At 33.8% G+C, this 18,356-nt stretch overlaps 2 protein-coding genes across 2 annotated transcripts in view; both read left to right on the forward strand.

Moving 5' to 3' along the window:
* LOC127849698 (E3 ubiquitin-protein ligase rnf213-alpha-like) overlaps positions 1-6,475 on the forward strand; it is a 14,035-nt gene extending 7,560 nt beyond the window's left edge. Inside the window, exons 16-25 of the mRNA XM_052382444.1 lie at positions 1-35; positions 157-294; positions 1,854-2,016; positions 2,250-2,326; positions 2,900-3,041; positions 4,933-5,126; positions 5,412-5,594; positions 5,754-5,868; positions 5,992-6,183; positions 6,332-6,475. The exon at positions 1-35 is cut by the window's left edge and continues 75 nt beyond it. Of these exons, the coding sequence (XP_052238404.1) occupies positions 1-35; positions 157-294; positions 1,854-2,016; positions 2,250-2,326; positions 2,900-3,041; positions 4,933-5,126; positions 5,412-5,594; positions 5,754-5,868; positions 5,992-6,183; positions 6,332-6,475 (1,383 nt within the window). The remainder of the gene's footprint in view (positions 36-156; positions 295-1,853; positions 2,017-2,249; positions 2,327-2,899; positions 3,042-4,932; positions 5,127-5,411; positions 5,595-5,753; positions 5,869-5,991; positions 6,184-6,331) is intronic.
* A 2,013-nt stretch (positions 6,476-8,488) lies between these two features.
* On the forward strand, positions 8,489-18,257 carry LOC127849699 (uncharacterized). The gene is made up of 12 exons (XM_052382445.1): positions 8,489-8,630; positions 8,761-8,926; positions 9,367-9,532; positions 9,662-9,861; positions 9,983-10,210; positions 10,363-10,553; positions 12,825-12,930; positions 13,571-13,671; positions 13,831-14,019; positions 14,593-14,710; positions 16,126-16,239; positions 18,144-18,257. The coding sequence occupies exons 2-12, from the start codon at positions 8,843-8,845 to the stop codon at positions 18,255-18,257; spliced, it is 1,611 nt and encodes a 536-aa protein (XP_052238405.1). The 5' UTR covers positions 8,489-8,630; positions 8,761-8,842.
* Positions 18,258-18,356: the final 99 nt, after the last annotated feature.

Genomic DNA, 18,356 nt, shown 5'->3' on the forward strand with positions numbered 1-18,356 from the left:
GTGCCTGATATTGAAGAACTTCAAAACACTGCAAGGTTATTACTGAAATGATTGGAATATAATCGATTTGTTTGAATGATGGTTAGATTGACACATTTTAAATTTTGTGCAGTTGTGAATATGTTAATAATGTTAATACATCTTTATCATTTTTAGAGGAATATGCCAAATGAATAAGGATATTCGGGCTTTTATTGAGCCTTTGATCAAACCACTTTCGCAGGCATATCTGGATGTTTTTAGAGAGGCATCATCGCAGAAGCGCGAATTTTATGGTTTGCGAGACTTTTACAGGTATAATTCTTCCAATGTCTTCAATATTGTTTTTCCCAGGAGGGAAAAGGGGCATGGCGCATTACTTTGAAAAAGGGCATTTTAACGCGCAGTTTAGGTAAAAAAGGGCAAAAACGTTCCGTGAATAAGTGGTTTTGAGAGAAACATATACACATAAAAATATAAACATAACAAGCACATTTAATGGTCATTGGTGTATTTAACTTACTTTAATTAATATTAATGCATTTACCATGCCATGTCTCCATTTAAGTTGCATGCTGTTGCAGTAAACTGTATAGAATGACAAACATAATAAAGCAATATATGCATATGAATCTGATTATACACAGATCATCTAATATATAAATGAAACCATGTTTGTCTTATCCCATTTTCTAACGATAATCTTGTCAGAAGTTTTGCCAGTAAAATGTTAAACTGAACGCTAACAATTTGCAAACACTCGTTTCCGTGACATACATCAACTGAACAGATTACTAATAAATATGTTGTTGTTTAATGCATCGTTCGTTATCTCATGCATTTCATTAATCCCTTCTAAATGTGTGATCTCCATCGTTAATTCGATCGTAATTTGCTATTTTTGCCGAGAGTCACAATTTATTTGCTGTATTGTCCGCCATCTTGTTAAAATGATAAGCGACAGGTGCGCATAGAAACGTAAACTCATATAATATGTCCGCCTTATACGCGGTTCGCATTTTGTTTAATTAGAAAACGTTACAGTAATTCTGTCAATAATTAATTATCTAAATCTAAAATAAATGTTTTGTTGTTTTGATATTACTGTATTATAATATAAAGAGGTGAAACTCCAGCTGCTGGAGCAGTATTGAATTTTCATTAAAAACAATTAGTTGGTCCTTTATTTAAGGCAAGTGACCGATTGCCCAAACAGTACAAAACAGCACAATACAGCACAATACAAACCAACATAAACACAAAATATGAATAAAGCTGGGGTCACCGCCTTGGAACGGTCAATGCAAAGCATTGGGGGTTTAAACCTGGTTATGCATGAAATGCACATTTTCCACGTGAAAAATCTAGGTTTTCAATAGAAGTCTCCGAAGTAACTGTCCACGATTTTATCGTGGACGAGTACACATTACCGACCAAGTGTGCTTGGTATAAGCCACTGGAATTATTGATAAATATTGACACGGGGTTATTCACGCATGACTCATTCATAACCGAGCGAATCTTTGCGGCCTTGGGGCCATACTCTGATACTAGTCGGCAAAGTAGTTTGGACAAAGGGCTATTAATATGTTATCAATAAGGGCGAGGAAAACAGCGGTTGCTCATGTCATGAAAGGGCAGGGCGGCTGCCTTTGAAAAGGGCAGCGTTGCGCTAAATGACTTTGAAAGGGGCAGCGTGGCGCTACCAAAAAAGGGCATGGCGCAGCGCCACGCTAAAACGGCCTGGGAAAAACACTACTTCAACCGGTTTAATTTTTACATACCTGATATTAAAATATGTATCACAATTCTACACACAATACACTATACTACTTTATAACCTAACATATTTATTCTTACATATTCGTTTTTAGTCTGTTAAAGATGATTTACTCGTTCGTGGATAAATCGAAACAACCGCTGACATGGTTTGAATTGTTGCACGCAATCAAAAGAAATTTCGGCGGACTAGAGTTGGTTAACCCAGAAAAATACTTCAAACACCACCTTCGTCCTGTGATGCATTGCAGTGGTCCTGTAAGTATGAGTCACCGCATCGTTATTTAACAAAAAGTTTCCGATGTTGGTACGTTTGTTTATTTTCTTCGACGTATGTTGAAGTATAGAATCTAATGGATTTTATCAATTGTTCATTTTTAATTCTAGAAGTAATTCATATAAGTTGACTGCTAACATTATGTCTTTTAGCTTTTTCTATGAAGTTTTTCTTGTTTGTTTGAAACGTGATGTTGTTTGCGTATGTCTTGTAGCCAAAAGTGAGTGATCCTGATTGTAGCCCACAAGGATTAATAGAAGCGTGTCTGTTCGATTCCGTCAAATTGAAAACGTAAGTTTTAAGTTATGTGACTTTACAAATGAAATGAATAATGAGGAACAAACAAACTAGGCAAAAACGAACGCAAATTTTGGTGCAAAAACGTTCCTCTTACCTTTATGATGATAATGTTCATATTATTTTCATAAAATCATAATCATATGCAATAGACCTTGCGGCATATTTAACCATGTCCAAAATGTTCAATACTTTTTTTTAAATATTATAAATTTAACACATACCTGACATTTTGTAAATTAGTTGTCCTTCCTTTACGAAAAAACGACATAACTTGTAAAATAAGAAATACGACAATACATTATGCTATGTGTATGACACTCAATTTATGGTCATATATCCTGTTTAACTATCGTATTTATTACAGAGATTTAAACTTGTTTATTCTTAAAAAACTCACTTTCAATAAGTACATTGTGTTTTCGTTAATACAATTATATATTTAAATACCATTCACACAGACACACAGTAACGTACTTATGGTTAAATAAATATAATTAAAAGGTATTACTGGTATTAACAAGATATATAATTTTTTTATATGTTCGTGCGTGTGTGTTTTAACAGAGAGAGTCGATACTTGCTGCTGCTGACAGACAACTATGGAGCATTTTCGATCATCCAACAACAACTCTTTTCAAAGACCAGTGGACCGCGGCCTGTCATAATATTTGGGAGCAGTTTCAGAAGTGACCAAGAATACACACAGGTAACTACAGCTAAACAGTATCAATTTTGTACGTGGATATAGAATGATTTTTACTCAAGATGCAACATCAGGAGACAAAACCTCGACACAGTTAGGTATACATACAGAATACCCGGCTGGTGGCGAGATTGTGAAAGTTTATCCGGTGAGCTAACCGGATAAACTTTCTCAATCTCGGCACCTATCATGTTTCCGAATTTTCCTGCTTCTTTTTCATTTCGTAAATGAAACATATTAAATAAAGCATTAACGAAACTCTTGAAACATTTACATGAGAGCAATTGTTGTTTCCGTCAGCAAGTTTTACACGATAAAGGTACTACATCAAACAAAACAACCTTCTAAGAGTACTGTCGTTGTCGTTAGCCACATCACTCTCACCGGCGTGCAATATTTCAGTAGTCCTTTACTAGAAAATTACGCTATCCGCATCATGACAACATTATTTGACGGGCCTATCAATGTACACCATTCAATGCGGTTGAATAACTACATGTTTCTTAAATAAAAAGTTCTATATTTAGTTATAGGTTTAATGTGTTACAATTTATATTTTGAATAATTATAAAAATTGAATAGAGAATATGCACCTTCTGATGTTAATCATAATTTTTTGCAATAAAATATCGAACACATTTCAGTTATGTTCTAGTTTATAAAAAATGAATTGTTGCTTTGTCTGTACGAAATATTAAATCTAAAGCCTCATGATATACAGACATGGTTCTTGAAATGGGTAGCATTTGTTTATTAACATAACTTATGTGACCACTTGTTGATATTTGGTTTTGAGACAAAATCTAACGTCACGGGTAACGTATACATAGCGTGCAGCTAATATCGACCAACAGACACCTGAATTCGCCAATTATAAAACTCAAATTGTACCTGATGCGTTTGCGAATTGTTGACCCAGTTATAAAAAATAATACGTTGTTTTTATACAACATAATCAAATTCAAGTATCAATATTTATGTCCATACTGATTTAAAGCATAGTTTATATAAATTAATTCGTATGTTATCATCAATAAAGTAATACGACCCGAATTCATAACACGTTGACGATTCTTCGTAACGATGCTAATACAGTGCAAATGTGTCCCTACTGCATAATTAATATCGAAGTTCGTTACAAATTAATCGAGTGTGTGGCTATCAATATCAAATAACCTTTTGTATCAACAATATATTATTCAATTATTTGTTGTTCATAAAGTTTCATATCGATAGTATATTTAATATTACTGATTTTAACAAACAAGGTGTAAAACATTCAATTGAGCACACTTCATCTTGAAAACATAAAACGCATAAATATGCTGTACACACACGTTCAGTCGTATTGAAGAGTACGAAAAAAGCTGATCCTCGTGTTGTTTTTAAAACTTAAGTAAAGCTTGGCTTTTATTACCATTTCAGGTTCGACTACTTTTATAACCCTCTATGGAGTGTGATATTTATAAGAGAATGTCAATGCTATAACAGTTTGTTCTATTTTTTATCTATTAAATTCTATAACGTGGTCGGTCGTTCGTTTAATAAAATTTACTGAAATTCACAATCAGGTGACTTACTGCCATTATCAACCAGTCATCGATTCAAACAGGTCGATATTAAGAAAAATAGCATATGAAAACACCTTCTGCTATTTTGTAACTTCGTTTACGCAATATTATTGTTTTCGCGAACCGGCTTTTTGTTAACCCCAGTGCTGACATTAATTTAACCGCAAGATATATGTTAGTGATGGGTGGCTGTATACGTTCGTTCAAATGGTAGCTGAAAACTACAAAACCACGTCGCTAGAGGTAATTTTAATGTTTCCCTCATGACGCTCCTCACGTATGCATGTCTATTGTTGTGTTACGCATTTGCTTTTACAATGTAGGTCTGTCGTAACATACACAGGATTAAGGTTAACATGGAAACTGGAAATACTGTTGTGCTGCTAAATTTGGAGAACCTGTACGAAAGTCTCTATGACGCATTGAATCAATACTACGTGCACTTCGGGGGAATAGATTATGTAGACCTTGGTCTTGGAACACATAGGGTGAAATGCCCTGTTCACAAAAAGTTCAGGTATGCTTGACAACTTTTTTATAACGTTTTACTTGATTTAATTAAAATGCGTGTACTGATACTTCAAACCGTAAGGCAAATTACATACGTCCATAATTTTATTGTGTAACAAACCAATGCTATTATTAACCGATGATCGACTCTTTATTATATTATAGCCCTTTAAGACATAATCAAAAAGTATATAAATTCATACAGAGAGAATTTTGTATTTAAATCCTATTTTATCATTCTCTGGTCGGAGTTTTGAGTCGTTTTTGGTTTTACTGTTTATATGTCTTTCAGGTTAATCGTTGTTGCTGAGAAGCAAACGGTCTATAACAAATTTCCGATCCCGCTGATCAACCGACTTGAGAAACATTTCTTAACAGTTCACACGATTTTGAATGGAAGACAGATGAAACTGGCAACGGAATTACATGACTGGGCCAAACAATTCGCCTCACATGAAGTCCCGAATACACGAGGGTAAATAATAATATTGTAATAATAAAAAAGTTAATTGTGTAATTCGACAATGATAAAGAAATTCGTAATAAGATAATAAAAGAATTTATTGTAACTAAAGTTACTGACCCTATAAACCTTGTTATCTAGCTTCTAAATGAAAAGGAACTTGTATTTTAGAAAAAAACAACGGCAAGTTGGAGACGTTTTCATTGGATTTCACGAAGACACGTGTGCTTCAATAACATTACATGTGTTTAAAAGAAACGCGGAATACAATATATCAGACCAAGATGTGAGTGTTTTAATGTACAGATAAATGTTTGTTATGTAAATTTAAATTATTAATACGCATATCGTTGAGATTTTCGAGTCTTTATCAATTTTTATTCTAAGTAGTTCCTGTTAAATGTTAAAGGTGCTTGAAGAAGGAAAGCAATTGCTGATATGGTGTGCAACGCCCGAGTCCTTTGTTTCTGGCAACCTGCTTGATAAAGCAGAAAGAGACAGGATGGCAAGATGCTATAACAAAAGGCAGGCACACAATAGTTTTTTGCATTACCTGTCTTACCAGATGGAGACACTTAAGTGCAAGGAATTGTTTGCTCAGGTATATTGTATTTCCTTTTGTCGTACACGAATGTCGAACATGAAATACGGTTAAAGAAATGACATTATATCAGTACATGTATACAAATATGTCAAAATACTATTTTTTATATATCGTGTTTTTGTAGCTTAATGTATTATGCTTACAGATTACATGTCATTCGAAGATGTTGCCAAACAATTTCGATAAAGTAATTTTGGAAGGAGTACCTTGCCTGCATAAAGTTGAACTTCTGTCTTTATCTGCTTTCGACACTGAGCAGCAATTTAGTAATCGCGTCAAGTATGTATGACTTACAAAACGTTTTGATTATACTCAACAACTTTGAAATGAATTGAACACGCCTCAACTATTTATACCGCATAAATAACTTTAAGGTAAACATGTTCTGTTTTTATCACGATTAGACAGCATCTTACATCGACGTCGGGAACTGCTAGCTTGCTCGTTATCCAGTGCGATTCCGGCGATGTCAACTCCAAATTAATTGCATGCGCCAGGTATTGCGTAATGGACGTGGTTGTGAAAATTAATCAAGAACGCGCCAAACAAGTTTTCATTGTCTTCATTGTGCAACTCCCGAGGAAACCTGGGGGATGTTTCTTCGACTTTCAGGTAAACGTGTGATCTTATAATGAACTATTTAACCTATTTGATGAATACAAAAAACAAAATTAATACGTTTATCGATATGCTTTTTGAGTTTTTTTTATACATGCAGCTATAAATGATATGGATATTTTGCAACAGTCATTCTGATTTCCAAATAATAAAAAACCCATTGAATCTGTGGTAACAAATAAGTTGAATCCTTTTATGCAGCGATCGTAGTTTCATTTGAAAGTTATTGCTAATGTAGTATGTGTATTATAAGGGTTATACATAGGTAAACTCGGTTTGCACCCGCAAAGTAGCTTTTTTGTTTACAAAATATTACGTATTAAAGAGTAAGTATTGCAAAAGGTTTGAATCATGTAAACAAATGGATGCAGCTGGCTGTACTTGAAATTTGCAGTGTGGAGACTGGCATTCGGCGCACATTGATGAACTGTTTGCTGAAGATGTACAGCTCCCGGACTGGACCGTTTTCAAAGACAAGAAAGTTAGCGAAATATTTTCCAGTGTCCAAGTACATCAACATTCAAGGTAAAAACCCCCCACAAAAAACAACATTCAATGTGTATACATCAAAAATACGTAGACAATAGTGTGAAGTTCATGTTAGCTCATTATCATGTCGCTCATAATCTTTTAGGGAATGCTTTAGACATAAACATATAAAGTTGAAGTGGTAATACAATAAATTCCAACATTTCAAAGCAGTTATTAATACTAATTATAGAGACGTCGGTGATACGTCTTTTTTTCTGCCTACAACGACTTTTGTATTTGAGGAAATCATATATATGATACATATGCAAACAACCGTATTATCAGTCCTCAGTAATTTTGGCCATTTATACAGTATAGTTCGATATGCTTTTTTCTGCTAAAAGAGTGGTTAGCGAAGACGCAAATGTTCAAAAATGCATTGATCCGATGGAGCAGGATACAGATATTGAAAGCGAACCAACGGACACAAATACACATAAAAGCAACAAGTCTTTGGTTAGTAAAGCAGAAACTCCTGACACAGACAGGGATTGTCTTACACAAACCCGATCGGACTGTGACACAAATCAAATTGTTTATCTTACCGGCATTGTCCGAAGTTGTGTACCACATGCACTTTCGATGGTAAAAGACATTTCTAAAGCAGAACAACGCGAAACCAAGAGAGTTGAGATAGTTCTCGGATTATTGTTTACGGACAAAGACAACCCAGGTAACGTGTGTCATATATTAGCAATTTGTGGTTACACTGTTATGATTTTATTGAAGACAGATCTTCATTCAAGCCGTTTATTGTCATCATATATAAATATGCCTATAGCTATGTAGATGTGTTTTTATGATCACACAATTGTTTAGAGTGGACAATGAGGGCTGCACGGGTGTCATTGATTTTTAATATTGTTATTTAATGTCTGTTTTTGTTTTAAAACAACCCGTGATTTTATCCCGCTTTGCGTTTTGAATTAAAAGTCGCATGTAGGAACACGCCTATTAACAATATAAATAAAGAACCTCATGAATTATTACAAGAATAAAAGTTATTGTTCCCTATGTTATTAATTTTAGGCAAGGGATCTTTTTTAACAAATGTTAACGAATCATCAAATAAAATATTGACACCATAGGAAAAGTCTGCTACTTCTATTTACTGGTTATTTTTCGTTATTTCGAAAATTTTAATTTACAGGGACAGAGTCGTTTACAACTGGTATCATTTCATTGATTTCAAAACTGTTTAGAGAGAAGGAATATGAATCCGGATATATTCCTCAACAGTGGCTGGAGCGGCATGCTGCTGCGTCGGAAAACATCAACAAACATGGGACGTTTAGGTCTGCTTTCTATTTTGCTAGAACTAGTGTAAAGAGCTTTGATTGTTCATTATGGAAAATGTACACACAAGAATATCATGCCACTTTCAACAATATAAAAGTTTTCAAGGGCTTTACATTTTTTTTGCAGGAGGTCTTGTTTCAATACGATTGTATCAAAGGTGACTCCGGTGTTAGCTGGTATAATTTCATTCCTTGACACAAACAGCAATATGGATTTGATTATGTGTAATGAGCAATGGAAAAGTTGTTTCTGGTTGAAATGTTTGCATCGAACGCACGCCCTTCCGCTTAAGGTACGATGTTTGTAGAAGCTTCCTTTACGAATCGTGCGGTGTTCTTTCAAGTTTCATATTACAAAAATTGTTGTCCAAAGCATGGTGCTTGGAAACGCATATTGTAGGACATATACTAATGTATTTCACACAGCCTACTGAAATATCGAAACAACTTTATGAAATATTGATATTTAAGAATACGTATGCATGGATACATTTTACCAGAATTCACATTATCTAAAAATACTGAATGCTAGTCTTAGTGCAAGGTAGAATAAGGAAATATATATTCTGAAGATTTGTGTTATAATCAACAATATAAAACTACGATGTTATATAAGAACTACATGCCAAATGGTCGTGGGTAATAGTAGTTGGTTAATTTGTACTATCTGGGGATAAACGAAGTATATAAATTGATCACAGTAAATTGCATATGGACGAGTGTATGTTTTTAGTATTATGACTGCCACTCGCCAAATAGCACTGAATGCTTAGAAGAAATGCTTGTTGCTTCTACCGGCTACGAAGGTCATGAATTCAAGCTTCGTCTACCGTTCTCATGGGTGATAATACATATGGTGGACGAAGTATACAGGAATCATGTATCGGACACTGAAGACGGTAGATATTTTAAAAAAATGAGTTGAACTCTTTCGATGATTGTCAGATGATATGTTCCGTGGGTTAATTTGCATGTTGTTTTCGAATATACTTTTCATTAAAATATATTTCTATTTTTTTTCTTCATAGATGCAAACAGAATTGACCTTTGTTTAACAACGCTCAACTCAGCAGCGGAGGGACAACTGTTGTCTGATTTGAAAGACCTTGTTTATGGTGGCGATAGATCTTCCAAGGAAAACGATTCATTAAAACAAGAAATACTTATGGATTATATCCATGACTTTGTACACACTGTTTACCATGCTGAAACGGAGGCCGAATTAAATGTACTTTCGATTTCATTTATAATACGATACATTCTCAAGTGCATTCTCCCTACGATCGACATTTGAATAAATTATGCATTTAATTTAAGTTTAGACGATATTTTTTATAATATATTTACAGATTGTATGCGAAACTGTTCTGATGAAAACGATCAAGATTTGCCAAGATACTGGACATCCTCTCGACATTAATAACCAAATCGTTTGTGCCCGACTTGCGTTTGAAGAACTGGCATTGAGACTAACCTACTTCAGAAGCATCAATAGTGTATGGCGCGAGTGTAGCGTTAGAATCTGCCAAATGAAAGAGTCGAACCCGAATCATTTCATGTTCAAAGAACACGAATACGTTAGTATATTCATGACGCTTTTTCTCGATCATTTGTTCTAAACGTTTATAACTTAACATTTTAAGAATGCTATTTCACTGTAGCCACATTTTGTATCATACTTGTAGTCGAATAAAAGATATAATTTTCATCTTATATCATCTTCTTTCAGACATTTTCTACGCTGTGTCTGCTCATTGAGGACTTGAATCCTGTCGCCCAAGAACTAGACGACAAGTCTACGCGACAAAAGTGGCTAGGCAAAGTACATAAATACCGACCAGTCGTTGAAACTATGTTGGCTATCCCTATGAACGATTCCCGTGTTGGTATCCATAGCGATAGTTCAATAAAAAGTGCAAGGTAAGCTCATGATATGATATTGTATTGAAAATATGGTTTCTTTTGTGTCGGCTGATCATCTCCGAAATGACTGAAATTTAATACTTAAAATATTTTTTAATAATTTTTATGTCACTGATATTGGAAATATGTGTTGTAGCATTGTCTCTCCATCTGTTTTACGCCACTTTCTTGTCTTGTGCGAAAGTATCTCGAAAAGTATAAAATTTAAATTCGTGAATTGTTTCTTGTATGAAAGAAGTACTGTAAAGAGGAGTCTTAAATGGGAATATGTTATATGTACTTTGGCATTTTGTACCGAATGAATAATTCCCATGTAAATATAAAGGGAATGAAACATGAAACATGTTTTTCGATATTAAAGACCGAATACAAACTGGAAAATGATTAAACGCCATCAGTATGATTTAATGCCTTTTTTCAGTACATGTTCTAGTGTTGTTACGCAAAAGTGATTTCATGTACAAGAACTAGCCTGAAATAGCAAACAAGAAGTTGTGTGTATATAAATACACGCTTGTTTTTGTCCGGAGTGTCTTATGCCGGCGTCCGCGTATTTTTCTAGTTAAGATAAAACTTTCAAGATCTTCAGAAGGTTTTTCATTGAAACTTCACTCATGTGTTAAGTGTCATTGTGTGAGGTCATTGAGCAAGTTATATAACTCTGACCTGCAAATTAACAGCGTTATTAAACCTTTTCGTACTTGGGAATTCGGTTAAGGTAAACGTGCAACATCTCATCAGTGTTTCTAGAACAGTTATTCATTGGAATTTCACATTTGTGTTTATGGTCATTAAATAAAATAACTGACTTATTTCAATAACTCTGACATGCAATTAAGCATAACTTTGCCCCTTGAAGTACTAATGAATTCGATTAAAGTATAAATGCAACATCTGCATGTCACTGTTCTATTAAGAGATTCATTTGAAACATAACTATGCTCCTATTTATTTATGTTAAAGTTTGCATTCAACTTGTCAAAATCTCTATATTTGCTACAGATATTGAAATAAAACGTTATATATTTTTTCGAGGTCTTTATGACCAGTCACATATACATATTATAGCCGTAAACAATTTGCGTATTATGCCCCAAATTGTAGCTATGAAAGTCCGGTAAGGGTTTGCGTGCAAGAACGCATGTTGTTAGAATCATTATGGAAGGTGACTGACCAAGGCCAAAGCCTCTGACCTGCAATTTAGCATAATTATGCAACTTTCGTACATAGACCAGTCGGGTTAACTTTTTGCGTGAAAAAGCTATATGTATCAATGTCTTCTAGGGTATTTATAAACAGTCACTGACCAGCACCATTAAGTTTTACTATTCATTATACACCCTTTTGTACCTAGGAAAGGATTGCTTGCAGGTTTAAATTCATTTCAAAGATTGAATGTAACAAGTATATATCTCTGTTACTACTATAGTTATTTAATTGATACTTAACACTTGTCGTTTGGAATCATCATTTAAAGTCACTGACAAGGCCCGTAAATCCTAACTGTTATTTGGCAGATATGTACCTTACTGAACATTTTGTATTTGGTGCACTCAGCTTAGCGTGTGCGTGAACCAACTCCTATCTTTTTCTGACAGCAAACCTAGCATAGGCTTGCATTTTGTGCCCAGTTTCGTCAAGATCCAGATCACCGTTGCTAAAATAAAAATGTTCCCGCTCTATAATTTTATTTTGGATGGGCGTTTTGTGCTTTAATTTGGTTTGTAGGTAGTTACCTAGAGTGTGTTAGCATATCAGACCAGTTGTCAAGGTCTTACTTAAAATAGAAAAATGGTTTCCGCACATTAACGTTAGTTTGGCTGGAAGTATTGTGCAATAGATCTGTGTGCGGGTAGCAGATCTGTCTACACATTTAATAAAATTCAACTACATAAATTGATATGAACATCTAGCTTATTTGTATGTCCTGATTTATGATTGTAATTTAATAAAACCAGTTTCACAGTTTTAAGTTTATTTATACTATACGATTACTACTGATATTAATCTTTAAAATTGACTTTGTGATCATTATGTCGGGTAATTGACATAAAATGTACATTGTACTATGAAAGCGGAAAAATAGTCGAGCGCGCTGTCTTGGGAGAGCTCTTGTTCTATTGAGAGTCATGCTGTATGCATTGTCGTAAATGTTCATGGGTCACTTGGCTCAAATAAAAGACTTTTGTATAGTAATATTTGATTTACATATTGATATGTGTATGTGCTTTACCCTATAAAACATGTCATTTAGATATATTTCTTTAGATCCAAGTGGAGCCGTGTCGTAGTCGTGAAGCTATTCATTGAGAACGTGTGTGCCAACGAATCGGAAAAAAGCATTACAATCAAATACTGTATGCCACTGTGGCAGGTAGTATCATTTTTTAACACTGCACTTCATATTTTAATTGAAGTATTACCAAATGGATTACCAATTTGTGTAAGCACATACTAGAAAAAACAGCTTAATAAACATGGGATATTTGTTGGTTGTATTTTAATTTCAAATGTATTTACGAATGATTCTAGACCAACATGTATTTGTATGTATACCCACGATGAAAGTGTACACATTGTGTTAAGTCTGTCGGTTTTTCGGTAGTGTGTCTGGTCGCTCGAAATGTTATACGTTTACGGACTGTCATCACCGTGACTTTAAAATGTACAAATGAAACTTTTTTCCACGTCGAATAGTGCGACGATTCATTTCTTGTTTGATCAAAAACATAGCAATTTGTGTGGCACTAGCATAACATGTTCAAGGTTTCTGTAGCGATAAACTTCCAAATTTGTCAATATATTAAATTTTACTTTAAACATCACCAATGATCAACAAATTTGAACTCGAGCATAGGTGACAAAAAGTTTTGGCGTGTTACTTAAGTTTAAAAAAAAGTATAGTTACGACATCGAGCGGATTTTCTGAAACCAACAAAATGTCTTCGTAATGTATTGTTTCTAAAGTAATGAAGTGCATAAATTGTATTGAGTTATTTGTCATTTTACGTTAGTTACTTCGCGACGATGTTAATCTCAGTACAAAAGATTCATTCGAGGCAGTGGAAAAGTTCCTAAAAATCTGCAACAAGACAGCATTTACAGAAATAATAGGGTATGTAAACAAAACTTATTGGTTTGCTGTGGTGTATCACTGAATTAACATCAAATACAGTACGTTAGTGTAATGGTTATTCTATCATATGTTTGCCAAAGTGTAAATATTTACCCAGAGTCTATTTTACGAAGGAACATTTGAAACTCAAAATTTCAGCACGACCGTCAAGTGTGGTAGATGTGAGGATGCTTTGCAGTCGTCACCCATAACCGTCCCTTGCAATTCAAAGGACATACTTTGCCAGAAATGTTTTACAGAAATGAAAGTGTTAGAGGAATACAGATGTCCAGTGTGCAAAGAAGAATTGAACAAAGAATGGGAACCCGACATCGACGAAAAGATGCGGTAAGTTACTAACCATAAACAATTTATATATTTCAAGAAATCACTACGCGGCGGACACCATAATTCTGTTTATATTGCATTATGGTGTAAGGTATGAACAGTGTTAGCGAACCCTAATAATAGAATGAAACGCAAATGTATGTTTGTTCGGTTACAGGATTAGCATCGAGAAACTTCAGCAGTATCAAAAACGGTGCAATACATTTTTCTTGGAGATTGTATCGCAGTTGTGTTTTACCCACGGTGTCACTACGTCAGTTGAGGTTCTTCAAAAACTACTCGGATATGTCACGTGCAAGACCAAGTCTGGCAAAATTTTCACAAAGAACATAAATCTTTTCGACACTGGCTTGGATCCGAATCCAGTCTTTAGATCGTTCCTTTTAAAGTTGATTTTGAAAGCAAGGTTTGTTTAATAACTATATTTGGCATGATTTGTGTATGGTGTTGCATGTTTTTAGTTCTCGATGTATATATTTTTTCAACTTACGTTAAAAAGTATGGTTATGTTGGCTTTTACACATTTCTTGGTGCGGACATCATATTTAGTATGTGCTATGTTACAAATTCTAGTGAAGAGAAATGCGTGTCCGAGTATCTTCGTAAGTATATTGATCAGGCTGAACTAGACGATGACGTTGGAGTACAAGAGCGGATAGATATGTATCTCCTGATTGTTCAGTGTTGGGAGGTATAACATTTATTTATTTGAATAATATATATAGGAAATTACAATGTTAACCGAATTGATAATTTATGTACTTGATATGAAAGTTAATCGTATATATTGTTTAGACTTTAAAACTCTTAGAGACATACATAAAATACAGTGCAAACATAAAGTATATGCAACAAGACCAAATACCCTTCATATGGGTTGCTAGCGTTTAACACTATGTGTGATAATGATATTTACGTACATTAACAGTAAAGAAGTAACGAATTTAATGGAATATTATCCAATGCAGTCTGGATGTTTATATCACTATGATTGCAGGACATACAAGTTCAGTGTATAGAACGAAGTGGCGATTCCAGGGCAACACTTGTTTGCAGTTTGTTTCAAAACGCCTCTGGCGTTTTTAACAATCACAATTCAAAAACTGAACTATTGTATGCAATAGCGACTGCAAGAGCATGTCTAGCAACAGCAACACGATGTATGGCTGAATATAGTCGCACCAATATAAAGGATATCCCTATGTATATTTGGTCAATAATTACGGCTGCGAGGACATTTTGCATCGATTCATGTTCAGAAAGTCCCAAGTAAGAAATCTTAATTGATAAATGATAATAAATAAAAGCCGTATATGTACAATAAAAATAATTCCCTATTATTATCTGCATAGATATTTCATTTTGTGTCATTCTAAGGCGTGCGAAGATACATTAAGCTTGAATGTTCTTCGGCACCATTTAAATAGTAGTAAACGTGTAGTTCAATCGTATTTTGTTGACAATGTAGTAATGTCAAATGAGTATTGCTGCTGCATCGACATAATTTGCTGCAAAACGTAGTTTCGTTGCATGCACATTGATGATGTTACATTTAAGGGGATATATCGTTAAACTGCTGTGTAGACAGTACGGCATTTACCTGTATTCCGAATTAGCGAGATCCTCATCGCCGCTCTTCAACTGGATCGCTATGAATGGGACGATGGATCAGGTAAAATATGTCACAAAACTTAAATATATTGGATCTTTGAAGAGCTGTAATTTCATTACAATGTTTATTAAACGAGTTTAGAAATATTAACACTAAGCGAGACTTTTGTAAGGTTACTAACGACTTTTCAGTTCTAGTACGGTAATAAATGCTACAAAATTCACCACTACATGTTGTCATATCCTAGAAGGTGTCTCTAACATGCGACTGAACAACATATTATCTTACACGTTCATAAAATTCATACATGATTATTGCATTGCAAAGAAAACACGATTTCGCATTTGATTCCATCTGATATATGAATAAATGATCGTCAAGACAGACTTTTATAGAAACATTACCAAAGTTTCTAGTATTATATATATAAGCGTATGACAAAAGAAATGGTATGATAGGACTTACAGAGTTTAGTATGAATGCGTTTGTTTCAGGCTGAAGTTTCTGACCGATACATAGTTGCTGGTCAATCGTACATACGCGTAAGAGAACTTTTGACACAGATACTTCTTGGTGGGGAGATCAGTGTCCTAGAAAACCAATTGGAAGTGAGTTCATTGTTGTTAACTGTGCTTTGTTTAAATATTTAATATTACTACTACTGCAAGTAAAACAATATAAGTATAAAAGCTTTCAACGCTGACAAAATACTCTTAACTGGCGAATATGTATGAAACAAGTTAAAAAGCAAACATCTTGCATACAAGCTTAATGCACCAATGGTACTGTTTTCATTTGACATGTAAATAGTGTAAAAAGCTCTAACATAGATGGTAACTATCGTTCCAGGAACTAAAGAAGTGTGGTGAACGCATGGAAACTGTTCTACAACTGGCTGTACATAGAGAGATCACCTGCTCCAATGTCCGTCATCTGAAACAAACGAGGCAAACTGTACAGTGGTTATAGTTATCTTTTCCTGTTGGTTTTAAAATGCTTCTTAATGACACATGCTACTCATCTTATTTTGTAACCGAAATGTTACATAGACAAATAAATGAATTAACAAGACTATTTACATTAAAAAACATTTAAAAGCACATGTCGTAGTAATTGTTAAATACAGATAATTTCAATTAGGATTTATTGTTTAACGTTTTTGTGTATATTGGAATATATTTATTTAAGGCTATCAAGCGACTTTCCACATTTTTGATGAACTCGGACATTACTCAAGACAAGGTTTGTCAATTATAATCCTTAGTTAAAAAACAAAATCGAATCACTTATTGTGCATAAAAAACTATATATTGTAATTAATTTTAAGTGATCAAAAGTTGTGTTATACATGTTATCGTTTTATTGAAACAAATACATAATGTACATAACACTTGCTAAATGAAATTCTTGTAAATGTGTATACGAACAGCCACAATTAAAAACTAAATATTGTACAATAAGTTTCATTTTGACATGTTAAATAAACATTTTATATAAGAATATATATATATATATATATATATATATATATATATATATATATATATATATATATATATATATATATATATATATATATATATATATATATATATATATATATATATATATATATATATATATATATGTTATATTAATAAATATGCATAGGAATTTTTGGAGAAACTGTTAAGCAACGATCTTCATCCCCAATTCTTGAATCCGAGACATGGAACGGATATGCTTCACCAGGGATTGCAGTGCCTTTTGGTTCACTTTAAGATAGTTATGTCAAAGCTGCAATACGGGTCTTCCGTTCTTGATCCTTACTTAGCGTTAATGAATGGAAACCCAACTATTCAGGTAAATAGGAATTTTTATATGTAACGGACGGTTGGAATTAAAGTATTGTTTTAACTTCGGTTGTTTTTAATCCCGGCCATCCACACATACTTAATATGATAACTATTACATTAGTTTTTCTTTTTTTGTTAAAAGCCTTAAACACTAAAATTCGAACAATATTTCGAACAAAAAATTTTAACACATAACAAATCTATATTCCTTATAGCAATAGCCATATGTTTAATGCTAGATGTGGTCTGGTAACATAGATGTATTGCGATTCAAAATGCACGTTTTATTTTTTGTGTCACAATATATTCAATGTCAATTTCCGTCTACGATATCCGAAGAATTCCTAGCCAATGCGAGATTGGCTTAGGGCAGCTTCGGGAGCACGACATACTTCTCATTAATACGTCGTTCTTCCGACGACGCTTCCCGAAGCAAGTCAAGCGTTCGCTTGTAAATGTGTGTCGGAAAATAAACATAGAATAAATTGTCGCACACAAAATAAAACTAATTTATCTTTATCTTGTTAAATCTATGTTACCATACCACATCTAGCGTTGAAATTTTGGCTATTGCAATATGGAACACTGATTTTTTTATGGTTAAGCTTTATTTAACGAAATATTTGCAATCATGTATTCATGTTACTTTAATTATTATAACAACCTTTTTTGTACAGACTATGTTGTTGCCAACCATGCCACAAGATGATTTGGAAGATGTACATCGTGCCGTTCTTAGGGAACAAGGAAATGAGAACACGGCTGTCTACTGTGCGTTTTATAGTATATAATCGCATAGAATAATTAAAGTTATATTGTTGGAAAGTTGGCAAATACTTATTTGCGTGTACTTTTAAACTTGTCTGATTATATTGGTTTTAATTTACCGC

Source organism: Dreissena polymorpha, chromosome 11, assembly GCF_020536995.1.
Source record: "Dreissena polymorpha isolate Duluth1 chromosome 11, UMN_Dpol_1.0, whole genome shotgun sequence".
In the NCBI taxonomy this organism is placed as follows: domain Eukaryota; kingdom Metazoa; phylum Mollusca; class Bivalvia; order Myida; family Dreissenidae; genus Dreissena; species Dreissena polymorpha.